A 25,787-nucleotide genomic window follows, 5' to 3' on the forward strand; every position below is an offset into this window, starting at 1 on the left:
TTATAGAAATTTTATCAGTTATATATAATTGATATCCCATTTTCTTAAAACAGGGTCATAACGATTTGTACTCTACTTAAGTTTTGGCCATTTAACCCGTTCAAATAAAAAATCAACTGTCAGCGTGAATAAAATATCAATTTCCGACCATTAATATAAAAAACTGTGAACTGATCTTTTGTCAGCAGTCTTATATTACTTGTTTCCAGATAATTACACAAAAATTGCCTCATTCCAAGACAAATAAATAATAAAAAGTTGTCAAAACAGTCAATGTGTGAGAGTGCAGCTTTAATGTAACACTAGCTGTGGTTGACATTTATTTAAAAAAAAAATCAAAAACTTTTTAAATTATTCAGTCAATTTCCTCCTAAAATAGTGCTAAATAATATGGGGGTTTTATTTTGTGAATGCTCTGAAGAAAACTGATCCATATTTCGTTTCAATTAAGGCAGAATGAAAGCTAATTTCTAAATCAAATCTGTCATTGAACAGTCTGCATTAATTTTAAATGTCAACACAATTGAAGTGAAATTACAGAGCTGATTTTCTTTTTCAATCAATTTTAATGAAAAAGGTTTTCAGTTGGAAATTTTAGACGTATGATGAATACATAAAATACAGAATAAGTGCACCAAATTTAGATTTCAATTCCGATTTCAATGCTCATTGTTTCGCAGATTTAATCAGCGGTAATAACACTCCTGTGAGGTCAATTTTACTTAGTCCTCTTTGAAAAACAAAAGTACTGGGAAGCAAACAGCAATGCTGGTATGTTGTTGTTTTGAAAATTATTCCAAGTAGAGTTATGGGCCTTGATTTGTATGCGCATATTGACTAGGGTAACATGTGTACCAAGTTTCATTTGAATATCTTGAAAGTTTTGTGAGTCATGGCCATGGTTAAAAATTTTCAAGACCACAACACTGACAACAAAAACGCCAAAGAATGTCTTAACATTTTCTGAGTTATTACCTACATATAAGTTTTTGCATGACGATGTTGCCACCAAGTCTAGGACAAAACTTTAATAATTTATTCTTCTAAAACTAAACGAGCTAATAAAATATAATTTCTAAAGTACAAACCAAGAAAGCCGTGTGCCAGTCTGCCGATCTCCTTGGCAACGATAGGAAGCGTGACGTCTTCCGTTTTCATTGCCTGCTGACAGAACTTGCACACCAGAGGTATCAATGTTGCCCTACATGTGTCTGAAATAGACAATATACAAAGTCATGGTTGATTTATCAATGGTTCATGACATGTGTCTGAAATAGACAATATACTCATGGTATATTTATCAATGTTACCCTACATGTGTCTGAAATAGACAATAGACACATGGTAGATTTTTCAATGTTGCCCGACAAATGTCTGAAATAGACAATTTACACATGGTCAACTTTTCAATGTTGCCCATCAAATGTCTGAAATAGACAATTTACACATGGTCAATGGTTCAATGGTGCCCGACAAATGTCTGAAATAGACAATATACACAGTCATGGTTGATTTATCAATGATGCACGACATGTACCTGAAATAGACAAGTATTTCCTGCTCTAGAAGTTTTATGGAAACATCTGTGATCTGCAGTATTTGTAACAAGTTTTGAAACAGCTGTTTGTTTTTCCTTCATTAAATATATAAGCACATCATAAAATATTTCATCTCCAGTCTGCTTGTTAACTCAACCAATCCTGCTGCGTATTTCAGCTATCTAATTAAAATAACTCTCAAATTTACTGCAGAAAAACTATGCCATTTGTCAGCACTAATTTATATTAGCTTGATTGTGAAGAAAGCTATAAAGTCATTTAAGTCATTCTCGGCAGAAACCAGTACTTGGTCCATATCATAGAAGCATTTTAATAAAAAATTTAACATATTTTAACTGAAGTGTAAAATTTGGTATTGTTATATTTCTTTAAATAACTAGTTCTTTAAAATGCAGTTTTCATTTAAAAAAAAAACTAGTCTCCAGATTTTAATTGCAGAATAAACATTAAGTATAAAACTTTCTTCCAGTGAAATAAAACAGTTAAGGAAATTATTGAATTTAAGGAAAAGATACAATTTTAACATAAGATGCTTCTGTAATATGGCCCCGGGTCTCCTTTACAAGAGGCCAAAAAACATACTCCTGGTTGGGCTCAAACAAACAGCTTCATGAGTGAGAGGCAGACAAAAATCATATAATTTGTGTACAGATAAAAAATATTTGCCTTTTTAAATGAGTTTTTTTAATAAAGAGCTAAGAGGCCACTAAATTCCAAGTTAAAAATGTGGCAAAATAAAGCTAATTCTGTACTCAAATCTTATGCTTTTTTATTGTTAAAGTCAAATAAGTATAACAAAATAATGCTTTCTTTTTTTTTGCATCACCTTATATTGTGACGCCTTTAACTACTACACCACTCGCACCTTACTCAAACATCGGCCATTAACCAAACTTTTGTTGCAAAAATATATCCATCACTAATTTTGTTTCAATGTTTGTTGGTCTGTACCCATACCTTCATCGACGAGAGTGAGAATATTGACCACAGTCTGAAGTCCCGCTATGCGAACGTAACTCTCTTCATCATTGGTCAACTCCACCAACTCTGGCAGTATTGCACTTTTAGTTGCCTCTAGCCTGAAGAACAGAACAAGATAATATGGATATTGACCAAAGTATGAAGTCCAGCTATTGGAAGATAGACCTCCACCATTTCTAGCAGTATTGCACTTTAAGTTGCCTCAAGCCCGAAGGAAATGACTTGTTCGTAAGACTATACATTGATTCTTATCGAGTTATCAAAACAAGAGAAAAAGGGAAAAGAGCAATGTCTTCATTCTACAAGACTTTTGTCTGGAAAAGAATTGGAAAAAGATCCCTATCTTTCTGACAAAAGTTGATTAGAATCGCCAATTCATAAAATAAAGCAGGCAACTTAAGGCATATGACAACCAACAAAATGGTCTCTATTTGTCTGCCATGACATTAAACATTGTCAAGAATAGCTTCAATAACCATCGAACGAACTCGGGCTATCACAAGACAACATTCTTCCCAACATTAACATTCATTTGTTACTTAATGGGATTTACGTGGTAGACAACCCAATAAAACTTGGAATTGGAAAAATACAAAAAAAATTGCAAAAGATGCATGCGTCGCAAGCGATGTGATACATCAGTAAGTAAGATTCAATGCGTTGTACACAGCGATGCCAATTCTATATAAGTTTTTGACAAAAAAAATTCTTGCAATCGTATCATCTGGTGTTTGGCCCCTTTAAAGCATTGCACGTTGACACGCATTTAAATGAAATTGCGGATTGTTTTTCACAGTGTCAGTGATTTGACCAGCTAGCATCAATTACTGTCATCAAGAACAATGTCACAAAGTATTCTGTTGAGGGTTTCCGAAATGAATCTACGATTCTCAAATCATCGTCATTGTCAGTTTATATATTGTGTCAAGTTTTTTGACAATTTTCTTCTTTTTCTTGAATTTGTATCATCTGGTGTCTAGTCCCTTTAAACAGTTTTAAGAATAGCCAATGATAGTTGTGGAACAACAGAACTATCTAGGGATATTGCAGACAACACTTAACCTAACATATACGTATATTCCTTACATACCCCACCTCCCTGGACATGGCATCCAGTTGTGGACACATACATTGTCAAGAATAGCCCATGATAGCTGTGGAACAACTGAACTATCTCGTGCTATTGCAGACAACATTCTACCTAACATTTACTATTAACTTCATTAACCCCATCGCCCTAGCACAGCATCCAGCTGTGGACACATACAACCCCGCACTTCAAAGGGATCCATATAAGCCTTAAATATTGTCAAGAATAGCCCATGATAGCTGTGGAACATCAGAACCATATAGGGCTATCAGGGACAATACTCTTACTTTCCCAAGGCCTCTGGAAATGGCATCCATTTGTGGACACAAATAGCTGCAGTACCACAGAATTATTTTGTGCTATAGCATACATTCTACCTAACATATACATTTATTCGTGACATACCCCAACCCTCTGGACACGGGATCCAGTTGTAGACACATACATCCCCGCACTTCATACTCCACGTCCTGACACAGCGACTGAACTACCGGCAGGATCTCTTTCTTTATCCTGAAAAGAAGGAAATTAACTTAATAAATAATCAGAGTTTATTCTAACCTATCTGTGCCCTAAGGGAGATTTGGGAATTTGGACAAAAAATTGTGGGTTTTTTTTTTTTTTTAAAAAGGCTGTTGAAAAGTTGCTAGAATTGCAGCTTTACTTTACTTTAGCTTCATACATATTCTTTGTTAAATTACTACAAAAATTAAAAGAGTCTGTTTACAAAATGATGGAAATATTGATGTAAAACAAAACATTTTTTCAGATTTGTGCTAATTCCTACCAGTTTCGTGAATATTTCAGAATTGTGAATGGAGCCCAATTTTGCTCTCTTTCTTTAGGAAGAGAAAATACACTGCATAATAGTATGTATGTTAATAAGAGTTAAAAACACCCTCAGCATTATTTCCTTTGAAGTTTTTGTTTAAAAAACAAACAAAAACAGAATGTAACAATCACCTACTTAGATTTGATCCACTCATTCTTTGTAGGTAAATAAAAGTCTGAACCATTAATCCGGAAGTCTGGGAATTCAACTTATTCCATGTATACTTTTCACTTTGCCATCTATTTACTCGTTCTCAGAACATTCACTTATTAATTTCAGTTTCTTAATTAAAAAACACACTAAAAAAATAACTTTGCACCATACGTGTCGCCATTCTATTTTTAGTCACAGGAAATGATGTCATATTTACCAAGTAGGTCAAGTTTACTTTATAAAAGACCTATTATTGCTTGTTGCGTCATATAAAATGGACTTTGGTGCCCAACATATGACACATATTTTTGGCATAAGGCTAAGTACTTACACAAAGGGTTCAAATCTTGTAGCGATTTTTCCGAGGATTTTACAGCATGAGAGCCTGGTCTGTACTGGCTGTGACAGCTGGCCCTTCTCTATTGCAATGGTTAGAATCTGAAAATAAATTTAAATTTAAACTACGGTAATTTGTCTAGCTTGATTGAAAGGTCCACAAAGCAATAACTGCAACTTGCCGTGATCATTTTGGGAGATTTTACAATTAATCTATTGGACAATCCAACCATGTGCTTTTATTTATTCAGAAAATGCAGTGTTGTTGTTTTTTTCAATTTCAAGGGAATGGTAGCAAAAAAAAAAATTCAAACCTTTTATTTAACAAACTTATCAACACATTTATGAATGGCACTATATAGTGAAACATTTGCTATATGTCTCGAGGTCAATGCTCTGCAAAAAGGAAAAGAAAAAAAGGGGAATTGTTTTTTTACCTAGAGAGGGGAAAAATATATACTCTTTTAGGAAGGGAATGGGCCTGAATTTCAGTCCCAAAAAGGGCTGAATAAACACACTGAAATATAATTCTGTTAATGGTCGAATGATTGTTTGATTGACAACTGGCCAATGGTCCATTGTGACAAGAGCTGATAGCTGATAACATCACAATGACCAGGGGCAAGTTAAAGACGCTGTTCTATATCGCTGTTCGATATAGAGTGTAATCAACCAGCTTCCTATACAACAGAGAGGTCTATCTATTTTGATTCCGGTCATTGCTTAAGTAAATGATTGACTCTCAAGTAGCGCAAGAGTATTCTCCTCTTACATAACTAACCCCGATCCTGGTGTTCATTTGGAGAGGCAAGGAGGAAACGACCCTGGGGCTTGAAACCAGCTCATTGGTGAAAGGCCAATACCAACATGACTATATTACTTCTCGGACATTAAATAATAAAAGATTTTGTTTCTTTAACAGAAATTAGTGATCCACATTATATTTTGTCCAATGAGAAGGCAGTACTTCTAAAGTTTCCCAATACAATTATTTAAGTAAATCAGCAGTCAGCTGTCATTGAACTTCTTAATAAGGTGAAGCAGTAAAAATAAACAGTGGCTGGCCAAGAAAGTGGGTAGTTTACAAAACATTATGCAGATCACTAAAACAGTTCAAGATTGTCTGTACTTACCAAAAATAAATGGTTCTTAATGTGAATGTGTCCCATTAAACCATTTATTTTTGTAAGAACATACTAACAACCAATAAACATTACCGAATACAATCACATCTGGGATACCAGATACACAAAATTCAGAGCTGCATTAATATAATTTTGAAATTTGGCGAGAAAGCGAAATAAAATTGCATTTTGCAGAAGGGAGCATACTTTTAAATGCTTTTAAATCCGAACAAATTAAGTGAGCATTTATTTCCCATTGAATGATTAAGTAATGAACATATATTTCTAAATTACAACATCTTCGCTGATCCCTAACTTTCCCAGGTGTTCAAATATTTTTAATTGCTTTCCAAAAAAATTAATAAAATGTTCAAGCTCTCTAAAGTTTGTGAAAAATTCCTTTAAACGCATGTGTGCGAGCACTTGGTATTTTTTTTTAGTTTAATTTATACTTTTAGAATATCATTCAAGTTGAATGTATTCATGTCGACAATGTCGTTGATAAACACTGCAGTGTGCATATTTTTTCATGATGAAAGACATCCATTTTACACCTAAACAAACCACTTCAATCAAAATAACATGTTTATTGCATCATCTCAAAACCTTTTAGCCGGAAAATTCATAAATTAAATTCAACGAGCGTCTTTCAAACATGTTTCAAAGACAAGTGCTTTTTGAAACGTGTTTTTAAACTGACAAATTGCGCATTTGGCTAATTTACAATCTGTTATTACCTACCGATACACTTAACACGTAATAATATATATTTTGTCTTTTTAATAGCTATCTGATTCCGTTATCAGCGATAACGTTGCAACTTGAGTTTCTTCAATAACATTTCCTGAATTTCCAAACTGCATTCTTTAAAAAAAATACAACATCTTTAGCTGTATCTTTCACTAAATATGAAATAATTCAAAATGTTAATATTATTGATTCATTGCAAACTGCCTAGAATATTAATTAACATATGTTGTTTCTAAAATCATCTCTAAGATGAATTAAGGGCAGCCACTACTGAATGCTTCGAGTACATATTTCTTTTATAATGCCAGATCCATATCCACAATTTTAGTTTAGCTATCATGTCATTTATGTTAATCACTCCCATTGGCAGTGCAAAACATTAAGAATAATTTTAGAATAAAAATATGGCACGCTGAATTCATGAAGTTTGGATCTATCATATGTGGGAAATCTGATTACCTGCAGGAAATCTACATGTTCGATTTGGTGACCACCAACCAGAATGCTAAATTCATGAAGTTTGGATCTATCTTGTGGGGGAAATCTGATTATCTGCATTAAATCTACATGGACGATTTGGTGACCACCAACCAGACTTACAATTACACTTACATAAAAGACCAAGGCTTGGAATCAATCCCTGGGACACATTGTCATGATGCAAGTATGCTAAATACCTGCAGTCACCCACCTATGCGCACATTGGCACCATCTTATCAATGTATAACAAAACGCTTTTTCGAAATGATACTAATAAGAAGGAATATAATTATTTTGAAAATAATAGTCGTTTAGGCCAGTAAAGGTAGTTTATTTGATTTAGGCTGAAGAACCGTCTATTTCGTTTGTGACTTGTTCACCTTTTATGACTGCTCTGTCCACTATGTCAATGGCAGACACATGGGATTCAAATTTAAGTCATACCTCTTTTTTTATTATATCTTTGGGCAGCAAGTCAATCACATCAAGTAGAGTGTCCAGCCACGCTGTCGCTATCTCTGGAAAATAAAAAAAACATGGGAAATGTTAACCTTCTGAGGATAATTTTGTGATATAAAACCATCTAATACAGACGAAATTCATTTATTTCTGTCTCATCTGCCAGCGCATCATCTGTAATGGACTGAAGCCATTTATACTCCACGTTCAAGATCGCAGAGAAATTACATCTTGAACAAAATTGTGGCAAACCCCTGATAACACTCGTCTGTTGTTTTCAGTCAAAAAAGGGACATAATTTAACAATTATTCCAGCAAGAGTTATTGACCTTGATGTACATCTGAACATTGTCTTAGAGCTGGCAACATGTAAATTAGTACATCTGATTATCTTGAACAGTTTCTGAGCTATTGGTGAAACATTTTGCATTCTGACGTCGACAGTGATGCCAAGTCTATGACCGCTTTGACTGAACTTGAATTTCTGAAACACACAAGCTTAAAAAATTCACTCTGATACAAGAATGCAGTAAGTGGATGACAAAGCTTGTTCAATCTTGATTCTTCAACAGAAGGACGTTACCATGGCTATGACAATACCTCCACATTACCTCCTCTTTTTTTTATTCAAAAAACAGACGAGCATAAAATGAAACCATACACATACAAATTTATAACATAAATCAACTTTAGGTTTGTTTATAGGTATAATTTGGAGACTTAAAAGGGGCCAGACACCAGATGGTCCAAAAATCGGCCAATAAAGTATTTCCTCAAAACAAGCCTAAAATTGTAAATGTGAGCTTAAGCAGGAGGCAGATGATACGTCACTTTACATGGTTTTAAAATAATAAATGAAATAATAATGTTGCTGTCTCATCTGTTTCCCCGTTTAAAATAGCGCATAATGGTTTCCCAGTTTAAATCATATTAATGAGAACAGATATTTTCAAACTTACTGGAAATTGCGTGTTTGACAACCCTTTTAATTTTCAAATTGGAAAAATATCCAAAATCTGCGAAAAAAGCAATTGTGTCGTAAGCCATGTGAAAATTAAGTAAGATAGATTCATTGCGTTGTATGAAATGATGTCAATATCATGTAAGTTTTTGACAATTTTCTTCTTTTATTGTAATTGTATCATCTGGTTTCTAGATCCTTTAATGTTATTTCAGAGAACACTTAAAATTATGATGACATTGTAAATTCTCCGAAAGTATGTGCAAATTGAATTTAAGTTTTAAGTATGTCTGGAACCTTTTGACAAGCTGGTAAAAAGTCTCTAAGCTGACAACGAGGTTCCTAGAATTGCGGATCTAAAAAAAAAGCCTCTAAACCTTTAAAATGCAAAGCACTGCAGAAAAAATCATCTACATTTTTCATGTCACAAAAAAGCGAAAAAGTAAAAACTTCTAATTTTCAAGCTCTGGAGCTCTCACACAGTATTTGTAATTCTGTTAATTGCAGCTATATCTGGATCCCAATTTGACAGGTCTAATATATCAAGAGTTTCCAAGGAAAAACATTGAGGTCCAATTTAGTTCAATAACTATATGGATATTCTGCAGGAAAGATCACTTGAACCACATTTCTCTTTTATAAATCTTGTTGAAAGCAAAAGAAATATGATGAAATATCTTACAAGCAAATTGAAACAGATTTGTGGAACTTTTTAGCCAGAGGTTGAAGGATTTCCATTAATCAGAAAATAACGATCATGTGTATTTAATTAAAAACCCTGTCAAACTTAAAAAATTCAACCAATTTTGAGCCTGGCACCAAAATGAAGTCTTGTTTGCTTTCTCGCTGGTTAAGAGCACAAAAGTTCAATGTATCTGCTGCTTTACTTAAAGTCACTTAAAACGCTTTCACTTAAGTGCAACGATCTGCTTTCTGAGCTTAACCATTTTGAAATTAGAAAGCTAATCTTGATGGAACTTGGCAGAATATTTGACAATGTGCCAATCACATCAGACTGGAACATTATTGCTGAAAGTTGACACCAGGCATCGTTATTGCCAAAGACATAATGAAACCAAGATTAAGCAGAAATATATAACTGTATGTAAAAGATATGACTTCTTAAACGTTACAAAACATCGGAACATTTTGTAATATTTGTCTTATCTTTAACACATGACAATCATTATATTAATATAACATGTAAGGATAATGGCAAAATTATGATATTTTCAAGGACCCAAAGCGCAACTCAATGTGTAACTCTTTCCTTCACATAGCTTCCACAGCCTGACACAATCATTATTATTAAATAGACTCTCTCACAGATTTTGTTGAAACTTGGTTACTTTACTCAAACTCCCATGAACCACCAAACAGCAACTTGATCATACTCATTTGAACAGAATTTTGGTACACAAGCTTAAACTAATTCAATTTTCGATAGCGTTACTTGAATGCTTCTTGGTAAAATAGAGCATTTTCTGTCAATTTTCTAAATAATCAATAACATTATAGAGCACTTAAATGATCTTTTGATGATATTTTATCATCAAAATAAGAATTTAGTTCAAACTTGTATTATTTCAATGTCCAGAAACCAACAACAAAAATGAATGAGTCTCTTTAAAAGATGTTGGCAATAAAACATTTGGCAGCGGCTGAGACAGCGCTTCTAAATCACGGAACCAATTTCATTCTGGCTAAAAATTCAAAGACGAATGTGACAAATGCCAATGTGCAAATTGTCCTAGGAATTTTCTCATTTCCTTGCCAACCTTTCTAAGAATAAAATCACACGATTACCTTCGAAGAATTATTTATACTGCCAGTTTCTGCCAGTCTTCGACATTTTTCGACAGGTTATTCTATATCATCCAATTATCAAATTAACATTTTTGTCATCAATTAACAAGAGCACCCGAAGCAGATCCTAATGCTCATCCGTTTTTTTCTCTCAATACACTCAAACAAGGGAAATAATCCAGAGTTATGGCCCTTGCTACAGGCATGTATGTTGTGTCTGGCAAAATGTGTACCAAGATTCATTTAAATATTTTGAACAGTTTCAGAGTTATAGCCATTTAGGTTTAATTGTGTTGTTTTTTTCAGGCCAACAATGCCAACAGCGACGTCAAGGCTATCACAACTCCATGACTTTTTCAAGAAAGACTGTTGCACAACAACACTAACAACAAATATCACAATACTTTTCTTATTTTCTTTTTCAAAAAGCAGTGGAGCTAAAGACTAGAACTGAATGCTTTTAACAACCTTGAATTTTCTTGCCAAAGATCTGAACATGTTCGACACCAGGTGAAAGCACTTGAGCGTCGACTGCCAGCATCTGGTTTTGTGATGAAAGTCTCATCAAACATTGCCTGAAAACTGCTTTTACTTTCATCCAACCTCGTTTAATACTACAGCTTCATGTTTGCTGTTGAAGATATCCCGGTACATAAAATATAATCACTGAGTTTCACTACACTGTCAACACATCCAGCAATACATTTTATGAACTATGAAGAAATCACTCAACACAAATGTTTAAGTTACAACTTGGACAAATTATTCTATGGCAGTGACAGCAACCGTAGGGTGAATTTAGTACCTTTAATTGTAATGCATGAACTATCCTGGACTTATACTTTATTGTTAAAACTCGGGTCAGTAGGTCGGGTCAGTAGGTCACGACAGAATCCACTCAGTCCTATATTCCTAACAATGGATTACCATGCACAAAATACTCTTATTGGCTTTTTGGAAGTGATGAATAAATTATACTACCAGTGAAATTCTACTAATTCCAAACTTTAAAACCATTTGGCAGGAATGTTCAGCATACTGAGTGCAACAGAACCTACATCAAACAGTATGCTATGTCAACTTCAATGGAATATCCACTTGACTCTAAAGTCCTACTATAAAATAAGAGCCCAGCTGACTGCATAGAACATCAAACTGACTGTGAACCTGTGTTCATTTTTTAGGTAAAAACTACACATTTATAAGCAGTCAGAGTTATGAACATCGATAAACATATGCAAATTGTCTATGGCAACATGTGTACCAAGTTTCATTTGAATATCTTGAGCAATTTTTAATTTTTGGCCAAAGTTAGTTTTTTGCATTACAATACCCTGGAGTTGATCCATTACATCAATGATGGTTTCCTTAATTCTAATCTAATTAAGCATGGGAAGACATCTATAAGCCACTCTGAATCATACTAGGGTAAAAAGTTACTGGTGGCCATTTTAGGAGGCCGTAAGAAAGTAATTCTGGTTGGGCTCAAACTCACGACCCTTTGGATGAGAAGTGGACACCAGGGGGCTGCATTTTATCAAGAATCAAGAAGGCTCTATCTATTTCAAGAAGAGATTTTCTATAAAGTAGGTTTGTAAATAGCAGAGATTTTCAAGTACACTATATGTTACCTATTGCGTTGTTGAAAATCTCCCTCACTTATGAACCTATACTCCTAGAATTCCTAATGAAATATCGCCAGTCCTAATACCACAATACCATAGTAATAGTTAGATGACATGAAGTAAAATCTAAATGATTAAGAATGGGTGGAGTGAGCGTAGATATTACTTCAGGTCATCTAACTGACTTGGAATACAACTTCATTGGCTGACACATTGTAAACGCAAAATCTGATGCAGGGAGTAAGTATCAGATGATTGGCAGTAGACAGACTTTTAAATGCCTGCAAAAGTTGAAATTCTTAACAATTAAGCCTAGTACTTAATGATTACCTGTCTGTAACTAATGCACCAGTCAATTGTAACCAAGGCCTCCCCCCCAAGGTCTGGGAGTATACCGGGGAGAGCCGAGGAAATGGGCCGTGTTTTTACCTTTCAGGTGGCCCCGCAGTGCCGGGTAAATGCAGTGGTTTTGTCTTTTAAACTTACGTACAGGGTCCCTGGGGTGCGTGGGCATTTGGCGGGATTTTAACATCTGTTCGTCCCCGCAGGGCGGGGATTTTAGCCGGGGTTGGCTAGACCGAAAGTCAAAGTCCCCGCTATTCCCCGGACCTGGGGGGGACGTGGTTACAATTGACTGGTGCATAAATCACAGACTGAAAAGGTAGGTTGTTTTCTTAATTATAAAAATGCAATTGGGACAATCGCTTAGTATTTTAATTGTATGCAGAATTGGGAGTATATGTTTAGCTTTTATATAAGTATTGTTCATACATGTAATTTTATTTACTTTAACACTTATCACTTGAAATCACTTTACAATAAGATATCTGAATGCCCAGTAAAAGGCCGAACAAATTGCTAATAAGACTGGCCAATTTAGGCAAATTGCAAAAATTTAGGCAATTGCAAAGTTTTAGGCAATTTAGGCAAAACTAAAACTACCAGGCTGAAGCACAGCATAAAAAGGCAACACCAAAAAAAACCAGGGATTTTTGCTATTATTTCTAGAACCTGTATCTGGACTTCTAAAACAGCTGCCATTCCATTCATCTACAAATATCAATTTCCTGTTATATTAGTAAAAAACAAAACAACAATTTCAACAATGCATCAATTCCCCATCATATATGAAAAGAAAAACAAAAACAATTCAAAAGCATGTATTTTTAGTTTTCCTATATTTATCCCTCAACCGAAACACAAATTATTTCCATGGAAACATTCACCAGTACAACAAGAGTGCCTCAGAGCATTTACCAACTGTTCTCTGGGTTTTTTATCAGTCAAAAAGGGGCATAACTCACCATTATCAAAACAAGAGTTATGGGCCTTGCATTTTTTCAGTTGAAAAAGGGGCATAACTCAGCAATTACCAAAACCATAGTTATGGGCTTGCTTTTTTATCAGTTAAAAAAGGGGCATAACTCAGAAATTATCAAAACCAGAGTTATGGGCCTTGCTTTTTTATCAGTCGAAAAGGGGCATAACTCAGAAATTATCAAAACCAAAGTTATGGCCCTTGCTGTACATGTGGACAAAGTCTCTGGTCACATGTGTATCTGCAGTTTTATTTTGATAATTATCTCTTTCATTTTTGGAGTTTTGGACAATGTTTAAGTTTTTACACGCTGCATGGTGCTGGTTCAAGGCTTATTTACTGCACCAACGTCACCAAGGCTAAAACCAAACTACAACTTTTTCCTTCGAAAATCAGACAAGCTTAAAAGGTAACCTGTAATCTAAACAGCCTCTATTAAACTATGATTAGCTAAATACCACCTCTACAAAAATTTCATTTAAAAAACTAGACGTAAATTTCTATAATTCAAATAAATGTTACCCCAATCTCTCACTGAAAAGAACATCATATTAAATTTACAAGTAAAAAAAAATATCTTCGTAAAATATAACAAGGAAAACTGGATAGATAAAATATCCTAGGGATAGATAAAATATTATACTAGGGATAGATAAAACTTCGAGATGCATTTTCTCCTCGAGATGCATTTTCTCCTCGATCCTAGACATTAGGATAAACAGACAATGAAGGTTATTTCTGGCATGTTACAAGCATGCTTGTAAGAGATGTGGAGTAATGATTAACATATGATTATCTGGATTATCCATCAATGCATTAATTACTAATCAACATTGGTGTTACATTGTTGTTATGCTGTTTCCCAGGCATGTACGTCTCTTATCTTTTCTCATAAAAATTTCAGTACAATCGGCTCAGGCAACATCAAATTTCCGTTTCGTTTGTTAGATTTACCGTTTCATTTGTTAGATTTACCATACCTCTTTTTTCGGAAATTTTTAACCAAGGGATTCTACTCAAAAAAGACCCCCCCCCCCCCAACCCGACCCATGAAAAAAAGGAAGATCAAAAAAATATAATCATTCCATATGATAGGCATATTATTTGAAGGAACAATCCATCCAATTCAGCAAAAAATGTTTTTGGACAAATCTTTTATTATTACCATTTCAAACAACAATGCCTTAATAATAGGTTTTGAAATTGCACCAGAAGCGGACAATATTTCTATGTTTCCATGAAATATATTGGAAAGAGTAAGTATGGTTTCACCCAGTCTTGTTTTTAAGCTGCACTTTCACAGATTGAACGTTTTGACAACTTTTCTATCTTTTGTCTTGGAACGAGCCAATTTATGCGAAAATGCATGTAAACCTGTCACATAAGACTGCTGACAAAAAATCTGATCGCAGATTTTTATATTTAAGTTAATGCATTTTTCTTGGACTTTGTTATGATTTTAGCCATAATTATATATATTAAACATTAATTTTAGAATGGAAATATGAAAACCTGCAATCTGAGTCTTTTATCACTCAGGTTCGCAGATATTTACGCAAAAATTTACTCATTCCAAGACAAAAAAAAGGAAATTGTAAAAACGGTAAATCTGTGAGAGTGTAGCTTTAAAACTAATTGATTAAAACAAAAATTGCCCACATTTGGTTTACCAAAATCTGAAGAACAAAATGTAAAATTGGTGTGGCCTCATAATGATCATCGGTAGGAATTGTTCGTAGAAGAATTCCTGTTCATCACTATCTGCTTACGTCAAACTACTTGTTTTTAATGCATTAGCGATTACGTACATTCTCCTAATTCATATTCCTGTACTTATTATTGCATTAACGTGGCAAAACATTTATAGATTTGCTTATTATAAGCTTTGGATAATATTAAATAAGAAGACAAATATTGGCTCAAAATCGGACTTCTCAAAATAAAAAGTATAATGCAAACAGATTTATTCAACAATGGGATGACTGATGACCTGTCAGGATTTGAATGAAAGTTATTTGAATAGACTAGATTGCAAATAATCCCCCGAAAAATTACCCTCAGCCCTATTTATTGAAGTTTCAATTTCTTCATTTGTAAAAGATATTTCAGAGACAACGATTTTTGAAAACTGAAGCAAAAGATATGATTGAGCCACTGGATTTTGTGGTAATTGTATGTTTGACGCCAGAAAAAAATCGTGCTATAATAAAGATATGGAATCAAGCTATTTAAGACGAAGATAAAAACAAGAAAAATGCAGACAAACTTGACACAAAACATTAACTGTTGTATTTGTTAAAGTTTCCATAAAACTTTTTTCGTTTAGCGACGAAATTATCATATTTAGAGATCACAGAAGCCCACGGAATCGAACATTAACTTGTGGTAAATTCAATTTTTATGACATTAACTTTTTTTGCAGCAATATTGAGTTCAGCCATGATCGATAATAAACAGAATGCAAAAAGTGCCATTCCGGCAAGAACATTTATGGGAGTCATTCTTAATCCACGAGGTTAATCATTAATGGAAGGTATCAGAAAACTTAATATATATGAGTGTCACTGGCTGCCTAGTGAAGTACTTAATACTTTCTACCATTAACCCTAGACACTGTGTTCTCTTTATGTCACACTTCATAATGTCAAGCATTAGCCCCACAAATTATTTTCCGACTTTTAATGTCACTTCATACCTTAAAGCATTTACCCCACAAAATAGGGTCTATATCTTAATGTAACTTCATACCTTATAGCATTAACCCCACAAATTATTTTCCGACTATTAATGTCACTTCATAGCATTCACCCACAAATTATTTTCTGGCTTTTAATGTCACTTTGTAGCATTCACCCACAAATTATTTTCCGACTATTAATGTCACTTCAAAGTATTAACCTCACAAATTATTTTCTGACTTTTAATGTCACTTCATACCTTATAGCAATAACCCCACAAATTATTTTCCGCCTTTTAATGTCACTTCATACCTTATAGCATTAACCCCACAAATTATTTTCCGACTATTAATGTCACTTAATACCTCATACAATTAACCCAACAACCTATGTTCCAGCTCTTTATGTCACTTCATACTTTATACTACTAACCTCACAAATTATGTGTCACCAGGCATCTTTTAGCATTAACCCTCAAATTACATTCCATTACTATTAATGTCACTGGGCACATTACGCCCAAACCCCACAACATTCCATATCACAACCAACCCTGTGTCATACCTGGGTCCTTGTTGTCAACGCTGGAGAGAATGGTCTGTAGAAACGTCTGCGCATAATTCTGCACAGGAACCAGGTCCTTCCGCAAGATCTGGATGAACGCTGACGACGCGGCGAGCTGCATGTCCGCCTGGGCGACATGCAAAACCTCCTGCAGCAGAAGAGGGTAAAGGTCAGATTGTTACAATAAACAGCATTATCTATGACTGTGAATGTTATGACCCAACAAATCATTATCTCCTATTGTGTTCAGGAATCGAATACATCATAATAACATCTGAATCAACTGAAGGGAAACAGTGTACCCTTATTAAATATACCCTTTTCCTTATACTTCTGAAGGGATTTCCTAACTTAAGTCTGAAACTTTCCTAATTTGAGTAGCTCACTTACTGGTCATATGATATATTTTCTGAAATACTAAATGCCATTGACTTTAGAAAAACATCATACTTTTATGTTAAAATTAAACACCTATTTCTTTTCTTTTTACTTGACAAGGAAAATTTTCAGAAACCGATATAACATGGAAATTGACTGATGTTCACAAACACTGGCCTTGGGGCCGTATTCCATGACCAGCTTAGAACTGTAATAAGGTTAAGAGTGTTTTGATTGGATGGTAAAAATAGCTGGCCAATAAACTGATTGAAATCACTGAGGCATATCTAACAATCATAGGATGAAAATTAGTTGATTTCCTGATTTCATCATGTAACTTATAATTACTTACACAGCTTTATACATGTACCTGGAACTAATAATATCTAAAGAAGGGTTTAGTAGTATTAGGGGCAGTCCTGCCCTAGTATACCTCTAATATTATTTACAAAAATATCAGCTATTTCTTTCAGGGAAAATACATTATACATTGTATAATTGGGCCACAAAAAACGTTTCACCTGAAAGATGCCTGCAGACTTTTCTAAACAGTTTATTACATTGTTATCACTAAATATAAGAGCACAACAACTCTAGATCTACCAAATTGAATCTATTTTACTCAAATAATGCATCAGCCTTTGCAAATTTGAGGCTCAGAACAAGATACACATAACTACTTATACATCTGTATGGAGTTATGCATGTATTTCGTTGGGCTCTCAAAGTTCACTTTTTCATTTGAACTGCTTTCGATCTTGATCAGGAAAATAGAAAATTCTTTTCAATAGATACAGTGATAAATGGTTTTCGAAAAGTCATTTTAAGTTTGGAAACTCGCAGATTAATGGGTTAACATCAGTGTGTTGAAAGTCAAAATTTATTGGGCGCAAATCAGAACTATTATTTAATATGATTAATCAGCTATCTGTCAAATATATCAGTCTGAAAAACATATTTCAAAATGAAAGACAGTCTCATCATTATTCAACCCAGCGAATTTGTGACATTGAATTTTTGTGACGAGATTTTATGTTATTCTGTTGAATGGATCTCCAGCGCTTATAAGATTAATTTCACATAACCAAAATAGTTAAAAAAAATAAAAAATAGTTTGTCAAAAATAGGCCTGCTATGAATTTGTTTACATGCATTTCTATTCATTTATTCATTATGAATTGAAAATTAAATCCTCAAAAACTCTTACTGCGACAATTCAACCGAACATATTAAAAATGTTCTATATTCTAAATTTAGGTTTTAAGGACATGCAGAGAATCAATTTACCAAATCAATTTTACAAACATGTTTTACAAGTCTATCAATTAGCAGAGTAAACAACATCGCAGGAAGTGAATACAGCTCTACTGAACTAGATCTAAACGGCCAATTTAGAGTTTCATACAACCATGTTTGGAAATATAAATAATGCCAATAAACCATTGTTTGTCGACACACACATGCCAAAAAGGCTTTTAGAAACCAATAGCACTCTTGATGGGTCTTTTAAAAGGAAGTTGAGATGTTTTCATTCCAAACATAAAAACGTAAAACAAACTAAATATGTTGACAATTGACTGCACTTTTTTTTGGCAAGTCTACAAAAAAATGGATCAAAGATATTTACAAATAAATAAATGCACTTCAACAGGCAGAAATGCATGGTTTAGTTTAAATTTCATTTTCAATCATACAGTCCCCATGTTGTGGATGGACAGTGGCTTCTTGTATTCGAAAAGCTATAATTTAAAAAGGAAGTTATGACCTGTGCAAACAATCTTACACAGGAACCTCTGCTGCCCTTTCCAACAACAACCTTTCACTGTTTAACACTGTGACCTACATCGACTTTTGAAACAAACCTTTCCATGCAGTCTTTATAACAGGAACCTCCGCTGCCCTTTGCAACAACAACCTTTCACTGTTTAACACTGTGACCTACATCGACTTTTGAAACAACCCTTTCCATGCAGTCTTTATAACAGGAACCTCCGCTGCACTTTGCAACAACAACCTTTCACTGTTTAACACTGTGACCTACATCGACTTTTGAAACAACCCTTTCCATGCAGTCTTTATAACAGGAACCTCCGCTGCCCTTTGCAACAACCTTTCACTGTTTAACACTGTGACCTACATCAACTTTTGAAACAAACCTTTCCATGCAGTCTTTATAACAGGAACCTCCGCTGCACTTTGCAACAACCTTTGACTGTTTAATCCTGTGACCTACTTTAACTTTTGAAACAACCCTTTCCATGCAGTCTTTCAAGAGAACCATCCCTACCTTCCAAAATTTAACACTGTGACCTACCGTGACTTTTGGAGAAACCCTTTCTATACAGTCTTACAGGGAACCATCTCTAACTCCCACTGTTTACCAATGTGACCTACCCTGCCTTTCGGAACAACCCCTTCCATGCATTCTTACAAGGGAACCATTCCTACCCTCCCACTGTTTACCAATGTGACCTACCCTGCCTTTCGGAACAACTCCTTCCATGCATTCTTACAAGGGAACCATTCCTACCCTTCCACTGTTTATCAATGTGACCTACCCTGCCTTTCGGAACAACCCCTTCCATGCATTCTTACAAGGGAACCATTCCTACCCTTCCACTGTTTATCAATGTGACCTACCCTACCTTTCGGAACAACCCCTTCCATGCATTCTTACAAGGGAACCATTCCTACCCTCCCACTGTTTACCAATGTGACCTACCCTACCTTTCGGAACAACCCCTTCCATGCATTCTTACAAGGGAACCATTCCTACCCTCCCACTGTTTACCAATGTGACCTACCCTGCCTTTCGGAACAACCCCTTCCATGCATTCTTACAAGGGAACCATTCCTACCCTTCCACTGTTTACCAATGTGACCTACCCTACCTTTCGGAACAACCCCTTCCATGCATTCTTACAAGGGAACCATTCCTACCCTTCCACTGTTTACCAATGTGACCTACCCTGCCTTTCGGATCAACCCCTTCCATGCATTCTTACAAGGGAACCATTCCTACCCTTCCACTGTTTATCAATGTGACCTACCCTGCCTTTCGGAACAACCCCTTCCATGCATTCTTACAAGGGAACCATTCCTACCCTTCCACTGTTTACCAATGTGACCTACCCTGCCTTTCGGAACAACCCCTTCCATGCATTCTTACAAGGGAACCATTCCTACCCTCCCACTGTTTACCAATGTGACCTACCCTACCTTTCGGAACAACCCCTTCCATGCATTCTTACAAGGGAACCATTCCTACCCTTCCACTGTTTATCAATGTGACCTACCCTGCCTTTCGGAACAACCCCTTCCATGCATTCTTACAAGGGAACCATTCCTACCCTTCCACTGTTTATCAATGTGACCTACCCTGCCTTTCGGAACAACTCCTTCCATGCATTCTTACAAGGGAACCATTCCTACCCTTCCACTGTTTACCAATGTGACCTACCCTGCCTTTCGGAACAACCCCTTCCATGCATTCTTACAAGGGAACCATTCCTACCCTTCCACTGTTTACCAATGTGACCTACCCTGCCTTTCGGAACAACCCCTTCCATGCATTCTTACAAGGGAACCATTCCTACCCTTCCACTGTTTACCAATGTGACCTACCCTACCTTTCGGAACAACCCCTTCCATGCATTCTTACAAGGGAACCATTCCTACCCTTCCACTGTTTATCAATGTGACCTACCCTGCCTTTCGGAACAACCCCTTCCATGCATTCTTACAAGGGAACCATTCCTACCCTCCCACTGTTTACCAATGTGACCTACCCTGCCTTTCGGAACAACCCCTTCCATGCATTCTTACAAGGGAACCATTCCTACCCTTCCACTGTTTACCAATGTGACCTACCCTGCCTTTCGGAACAACCCCTTCCATGCATTCTTACAAGGGAACCATTCCTACCCTTCCACTGTTTACCAATGTGACCTACCCTGCCTTTCGGAACAACCCCTTCCATGCATTCTTACAAGGGAACCATTCCTACCCTTCCACTGTTTACCAATGTGACCTACCCTGCCTTTCGGAACAACCCCTTCCATGCATTCTTACAAGGGAACCATTCCTACCCTCCACTGTTTACCAATGTGACCTACCCTACCTTTCGGAACAACCTTTCACCTATTAACACTGTGACTTTACCTCGCTTTTGGAACAACCCCTGCTTTACAGTCTTACAGGGCAACCATCCCTACCCTTCACTGTTTAACACTGTGACCTACCCTCGCTTTTGGAACAACCCCTGCTTTACAGTCTTACAGGGCAACCATCCCCACCCTTCACTGTTTAACACTGTGACCTACCCTGCCTTTTGAAACAACTCTTCACTTACAGTTTTCCAAGGGAACCTGCATCCCTTCCTTTCAATGTTTAGCAATTCAAAAGCTACCCTGACTTTTTGAGCAACCCTTAAATTTCCATACAGTCTTCCAAGGGACGTGACTCCCTTCCTTCCAATGTTTAACACTGTGACCTACTCTGACTTTTGGAGCATCCCTTCCAAAACAGTCAAACAAGGGAGCCTTCACTACCCTGCATTGTCTAACAATGTGACCTACCCTGACTTTTGGAACGACCCTGCGCATACAGTCTGCATGGCTGTCACGTAGCAGGTCTGGCAGATTGTTGATGACACTGATACGCTGTACCTCTTGGCCTGAACTGAAAAACATAACAATAACAGATGCTAAATAAATGCAATGATAAACCAGTCATATCGTTAATCAAATATGTCTTTTTTGCAACATTGTTTGTGAAGTCATGCCCAAAAAAATACGCAGATTTTTAGGTTTTGTACAAGTAATTATTTTTTTCTAAATGCAATTCAGATCTTTTGAAAATTTGATACAACTACAAGGCAAGGAGCGGTTAAAACCTAGACCAAGGTTTTAAAAGCTACTTCTTCAATAGAAAAAGTTGTGAAAAAGACAGACGGATATTTTGCACTGGGGTGCGTCGTCCAGTGTGTCGCTTAGCTTTTTCGCTATCAGGTGCTTTACATCTCCTATACAATGTTAAGTAATAGCAGGGAGTCGCCAGGCCTTGGTCTAACTATCTATTTTGATTCAGGACGTTACTCAAAGGTATGGAGAGCTCTCAGATACCGCTATGCCTACACTATGAACTTGAATGGCATGTTTGTTATCTAGCGATGTACAACCAACTCCTTAATTTGCAGCTGTTTGTAAGCTATATACGGTATATCCTCTTATTTTTATTCAGGTTGTTACTTAGGTAAGGACGGCACTCATCATAGCGCCATGCATACGCAACTTGCCACTGACTTTCCTCGAACAAGGTGTATGCACCTTTTGCTCTTTCACTCTATAACATAATTGACTGAAATTATCCTTACATAATACTTGCGTCAATTACTTATCTTATAACAAACAGTGAAAGATTAAAGGGCAATACCATAGGTGACTTTTATCGACCAACAAATACCTCTTCAAGTGACATTAGCCTTAAAATTATGTTAATCGCCACTTGAGGATGGAATAAATGTTTATGATATTGATAACATTGGATTTGTAAACATTGGAACGAGTGGGCAATGACCTATCTACCAGCTTGAAAATGCTGTAAAATTACAAGGACCAGGCACTTGACATTTCACATTCAAGATCAATTACTGAAACCTTATAACATTTGTTTTTCAATTCAAGCTAGTAGTTTCTGAAAGCAGTTGACAAGCTTGCAAAGCAATAAACGTGGGATTACTGATGCTATATTAGGAAAATAAGAATATTACAACCTCTCCAGTTATAAAATCGATGTAAAATGCTGAAATCTGACACGAAAATGGAAATCGTCCATGGTATTCATTGCCATCCATATAATGCAACAAATTCGGCAAATTCGCTTTTGTTTGAGAACAATGCAACATTCATCAAGTCAAAGAAAACGACCAAAAATAAATAATGGGGCAGTCATATGTCGGCAGTTTTATATATCGCTTTTTTGGTATTTCACAGCACGAAATTGCCACCGAGTAACAATTTGGATTAATGATGATTTCGTAATAATATCATTTCAAGGTCTTAGGGCAACGAAGGCTGTTGCATCAACTTTAATATATACATTTAGTAAAAATATTCTTACTGCACTAAGCCCACTAGTTTAAACACAAAAGCATGAAGCAAGCTGGCGCATTTACATTTTTTTTTGTTTTTCTGAGTTTTTCGAGTGATTTTTTCGCAACAAATATTCAAATCAGAGTGATGGAATTTTCTACACAATTGCACAATGTCATTGTGAACTTGTGTACCAAGTTTCAGACTTAAATCTTGAAAAGTTTCTCTTGTTATGGTCATCATTTAAGAGTATTTCAAAGACGACACAGGTACGTACATCAACAACAACAACAACAGTGACGTCATCAACACCAATATCATATTCTTTTACCGCTGTTTGTAAATTAATTAAGCATTTCAAATTTTTTTGATGCACTGAATGATTGTGGCTATATATAGCTTTAAGTCCACCCAAGTCAGCTAAATAAATTACAAATCAAGTGCAGCATCCATTATGGACTGCAGATAAACTTCCCACATCAATTGACACCCACTGCACTTATTTAAGTGCTGCCACCAGCAACTTGGCATAGTCTTTGATGTTTTACAGAAAGGGGGGCTCAATTAACCCTGCAAAGCATCCATTGTACATGCACATTTTGCATTTCGTTCACATTAAATCATGGGTTTGAATTGCAATCACCAAACAGGATGTTGACAAACAAAACTCTTTGAAGTGCCGAAAACATACTGTTCAAAATCTCTTATGGGGCTGTACAAATTGTCATAAAGGCATTCTGATCTTGCTTTAATTCACTGATTGACTTTAAAGCCGCACTCTCACAGATTGACAGTTTTTTGTCTCAGTCTCAGCTGATTTTGGTATAAATGCCTTCAATTCATACATCAATTGTTTGGAAAACAGATTTTTTTCTTCTTAGAGCGTTAGTACTGCATTTAGCCAAAAAAAATGTCATTTTTTGAACGTACATATGAAAATAGCGATCTGATCTTTTGTCAGCTGGCTGAGTCTTGTATCATTTTTTCCAGACATTTACGTAAAAACTGGCTTGACATTTCAAGGCAAAAAAAAAAGTTTTCAAAATGTTTAAACTGTGAAAGGGCAGCTTTAAATGGGCTTTGCATAGATTATTTGCAAACAATATTATGAATGAGATGCATGACTCATGACCAATTCCAAACTGATGGGGAAAATTGTCCAGTAAATTCGAGGACAGACGGGAATGTGCAAAAGCAATATGAATATAATGGTCCAGTTCACACCTATAATTTAGTTAATGCATTAATTAGGGGCCATGTTTTATCAAGAATCCCAGGAATTTTACAATTTTGTACCTCAGAGACATTTTCGACCACAGGCGTAGAACTGTTGTATTTAATCACATGTGGAATATTACAGTGGATGAAATATAATTATTTCCATTTCAGAATTGTTTTTCTGCTTGAGTAATTTGTCATTTGGCGGAAGAATATTTGAAATGCACGTAAGAGGTTTTCGTGCTTAGGTGAATAAGAAGGTTAATGGTGTGCATGCATGATTTGCAACTCAAGGCTTTTTTTGGCAACGATAACATAATTTCATTTATTTAGTCATATAATGTGTGTTCATTTTAGTTGATTTTCACTCAGTTTTAAAGATGGTGCAAAAAACAATTGATATCTATAAAAAACAATTGATATCTATAAAAACCGTTGTCATTAAAAATAAAAATTGTTACGTTTTTCTTTTCAGCTCAAAATGCAGGAATTCATCTTATTTTTTAAAAAATGTTTTGAGGCGATTTGGAAATTTTAAGGATCTTAAACACTCTTAAGCATGAAGGTTTTTTTACATAAAAGGATAAATGAAATAAGAAACTGGTATAAAATAACTGGACTGAAATAATACAGCCTTGATAAAACGGCCCATTTTGACAGTGCAGTAGAACTGTTAATCGCTCCTAAGAATGGAATCACTCCTCAAACGGCCCCAGGAGAACACTTAAAATGAGGACACATTTCTCTACATCCGAACAACAGGACAAGGAGCTCAATACCAATTAAGAAATTGAAATGGCAATATTAGAAATTATAATATCACTCCCAGTATGAGATAAAAAAAACTTAACTTTATGTATAGTGATCCAATATCATAACAGACTTGTTTTAAAGGGACAAGACACCAGATGTTCCAAATATTGGCATGTACAGTATCAAAAGAAGCCTAGAATCGTCAATGCGAGCTAGCAGGAGGCCGATGATACATCATTTTACATGATTTAAAGAATAAAAGCAACAGTCATGTTGCTGTCTCAAAAAATTCTGTCTGAGTTTCCCCTATTAAAAATAGCACATAATGGTTTCCCAGTTTAAATCATATCAGTCTATGAGCACAGATAAATACAGACCCTATTTTTAAACTTACTGGGATTTACGTAGTAAACAACTCAGGTAAATTTCGAATTATAAAAAATGCACAAGACTGCGACTTAAGGATGTGTCGTCAGCGATGTGATACATCAGTAAGTAAGATTTAATATGGTATACAAAATGATGTCAATATCAAGTATTTTTTTTACAACTTTCTTTTCTTCATGCAAAATTTATCATCTGGTGTCTAGTCCCTTTAAGAAAAACAGAACAACAATGCTGAAGAAACCC

The 25,787-nt window shown here is 35.5% G+C and overlaps 1 protein-coding gene across 7 annotated transcripts in view; it reads right to left on the reverse strand.

Annotated features, from left to right (window-relative positions):
* The window catches only part of LOC128208775 (serine/threonine-protein phosphatase 4 regulatory subunit 4-like), a 75,453-nt gene that overhangs the window by 25,738 nt on the left and 23,928 nt on the right, over positions 1-25,787 (reverse strand). For 4 of the 7 annotated variants that reach the window (XM_052912371.1, XM_052912370.1, XM_052912373.1 and 1 more), the window contains exons 2-9: positions 21,672-21,774; positions 16,717-16,864; positions 13,168-13,206; positions 7,750-7,823; positions 4,947-5,053; positions 4,036-4,143; positions 2,517-2,638; positions 1,089-1,211 (exon numbers count right to left, since the gene is read on the reverse strand). In XM_052912371.1, the coding sequence (XP_052768331.1) occupies positions 1,089-1,211; positions 2,517-2,638; positions 4,036-4,143; positions 4,947-5,053; positions 7,750-7,823; positions 13,168-13,206; positions 16,717-16,864; positions 21,672-21,774 (824 nt within the window). Of the gene's footprint in view, positions 1-1,088; positions 1,212-2,516; positions 2,639-4,035; positions 4,144-4,946; positions 5,054-7,749; positions 7,824-13,167; positions 13,207-13,996; positions 14,009-16,716; positions 16,865-21,671; positions 21,775-25,787 lie in introns of all 7 variants that reach the window. The other 3 variants (XM_052912372.1, XM_052912369.1, XM_052912367.1) reach the window with 2 other exon arrangements.

Source organism: Mya arenaria, chromosome 11 (assembly GCF_026914265.1).
Source record: "Mya arenaria isolate MELC-2E11 chromosome 11, ASM2691426v1".
NCBI lineage: Eukaryota > Metazoa > Mollusca > Bivalvia > Myida > Myidae > Mya > Mya arenaria.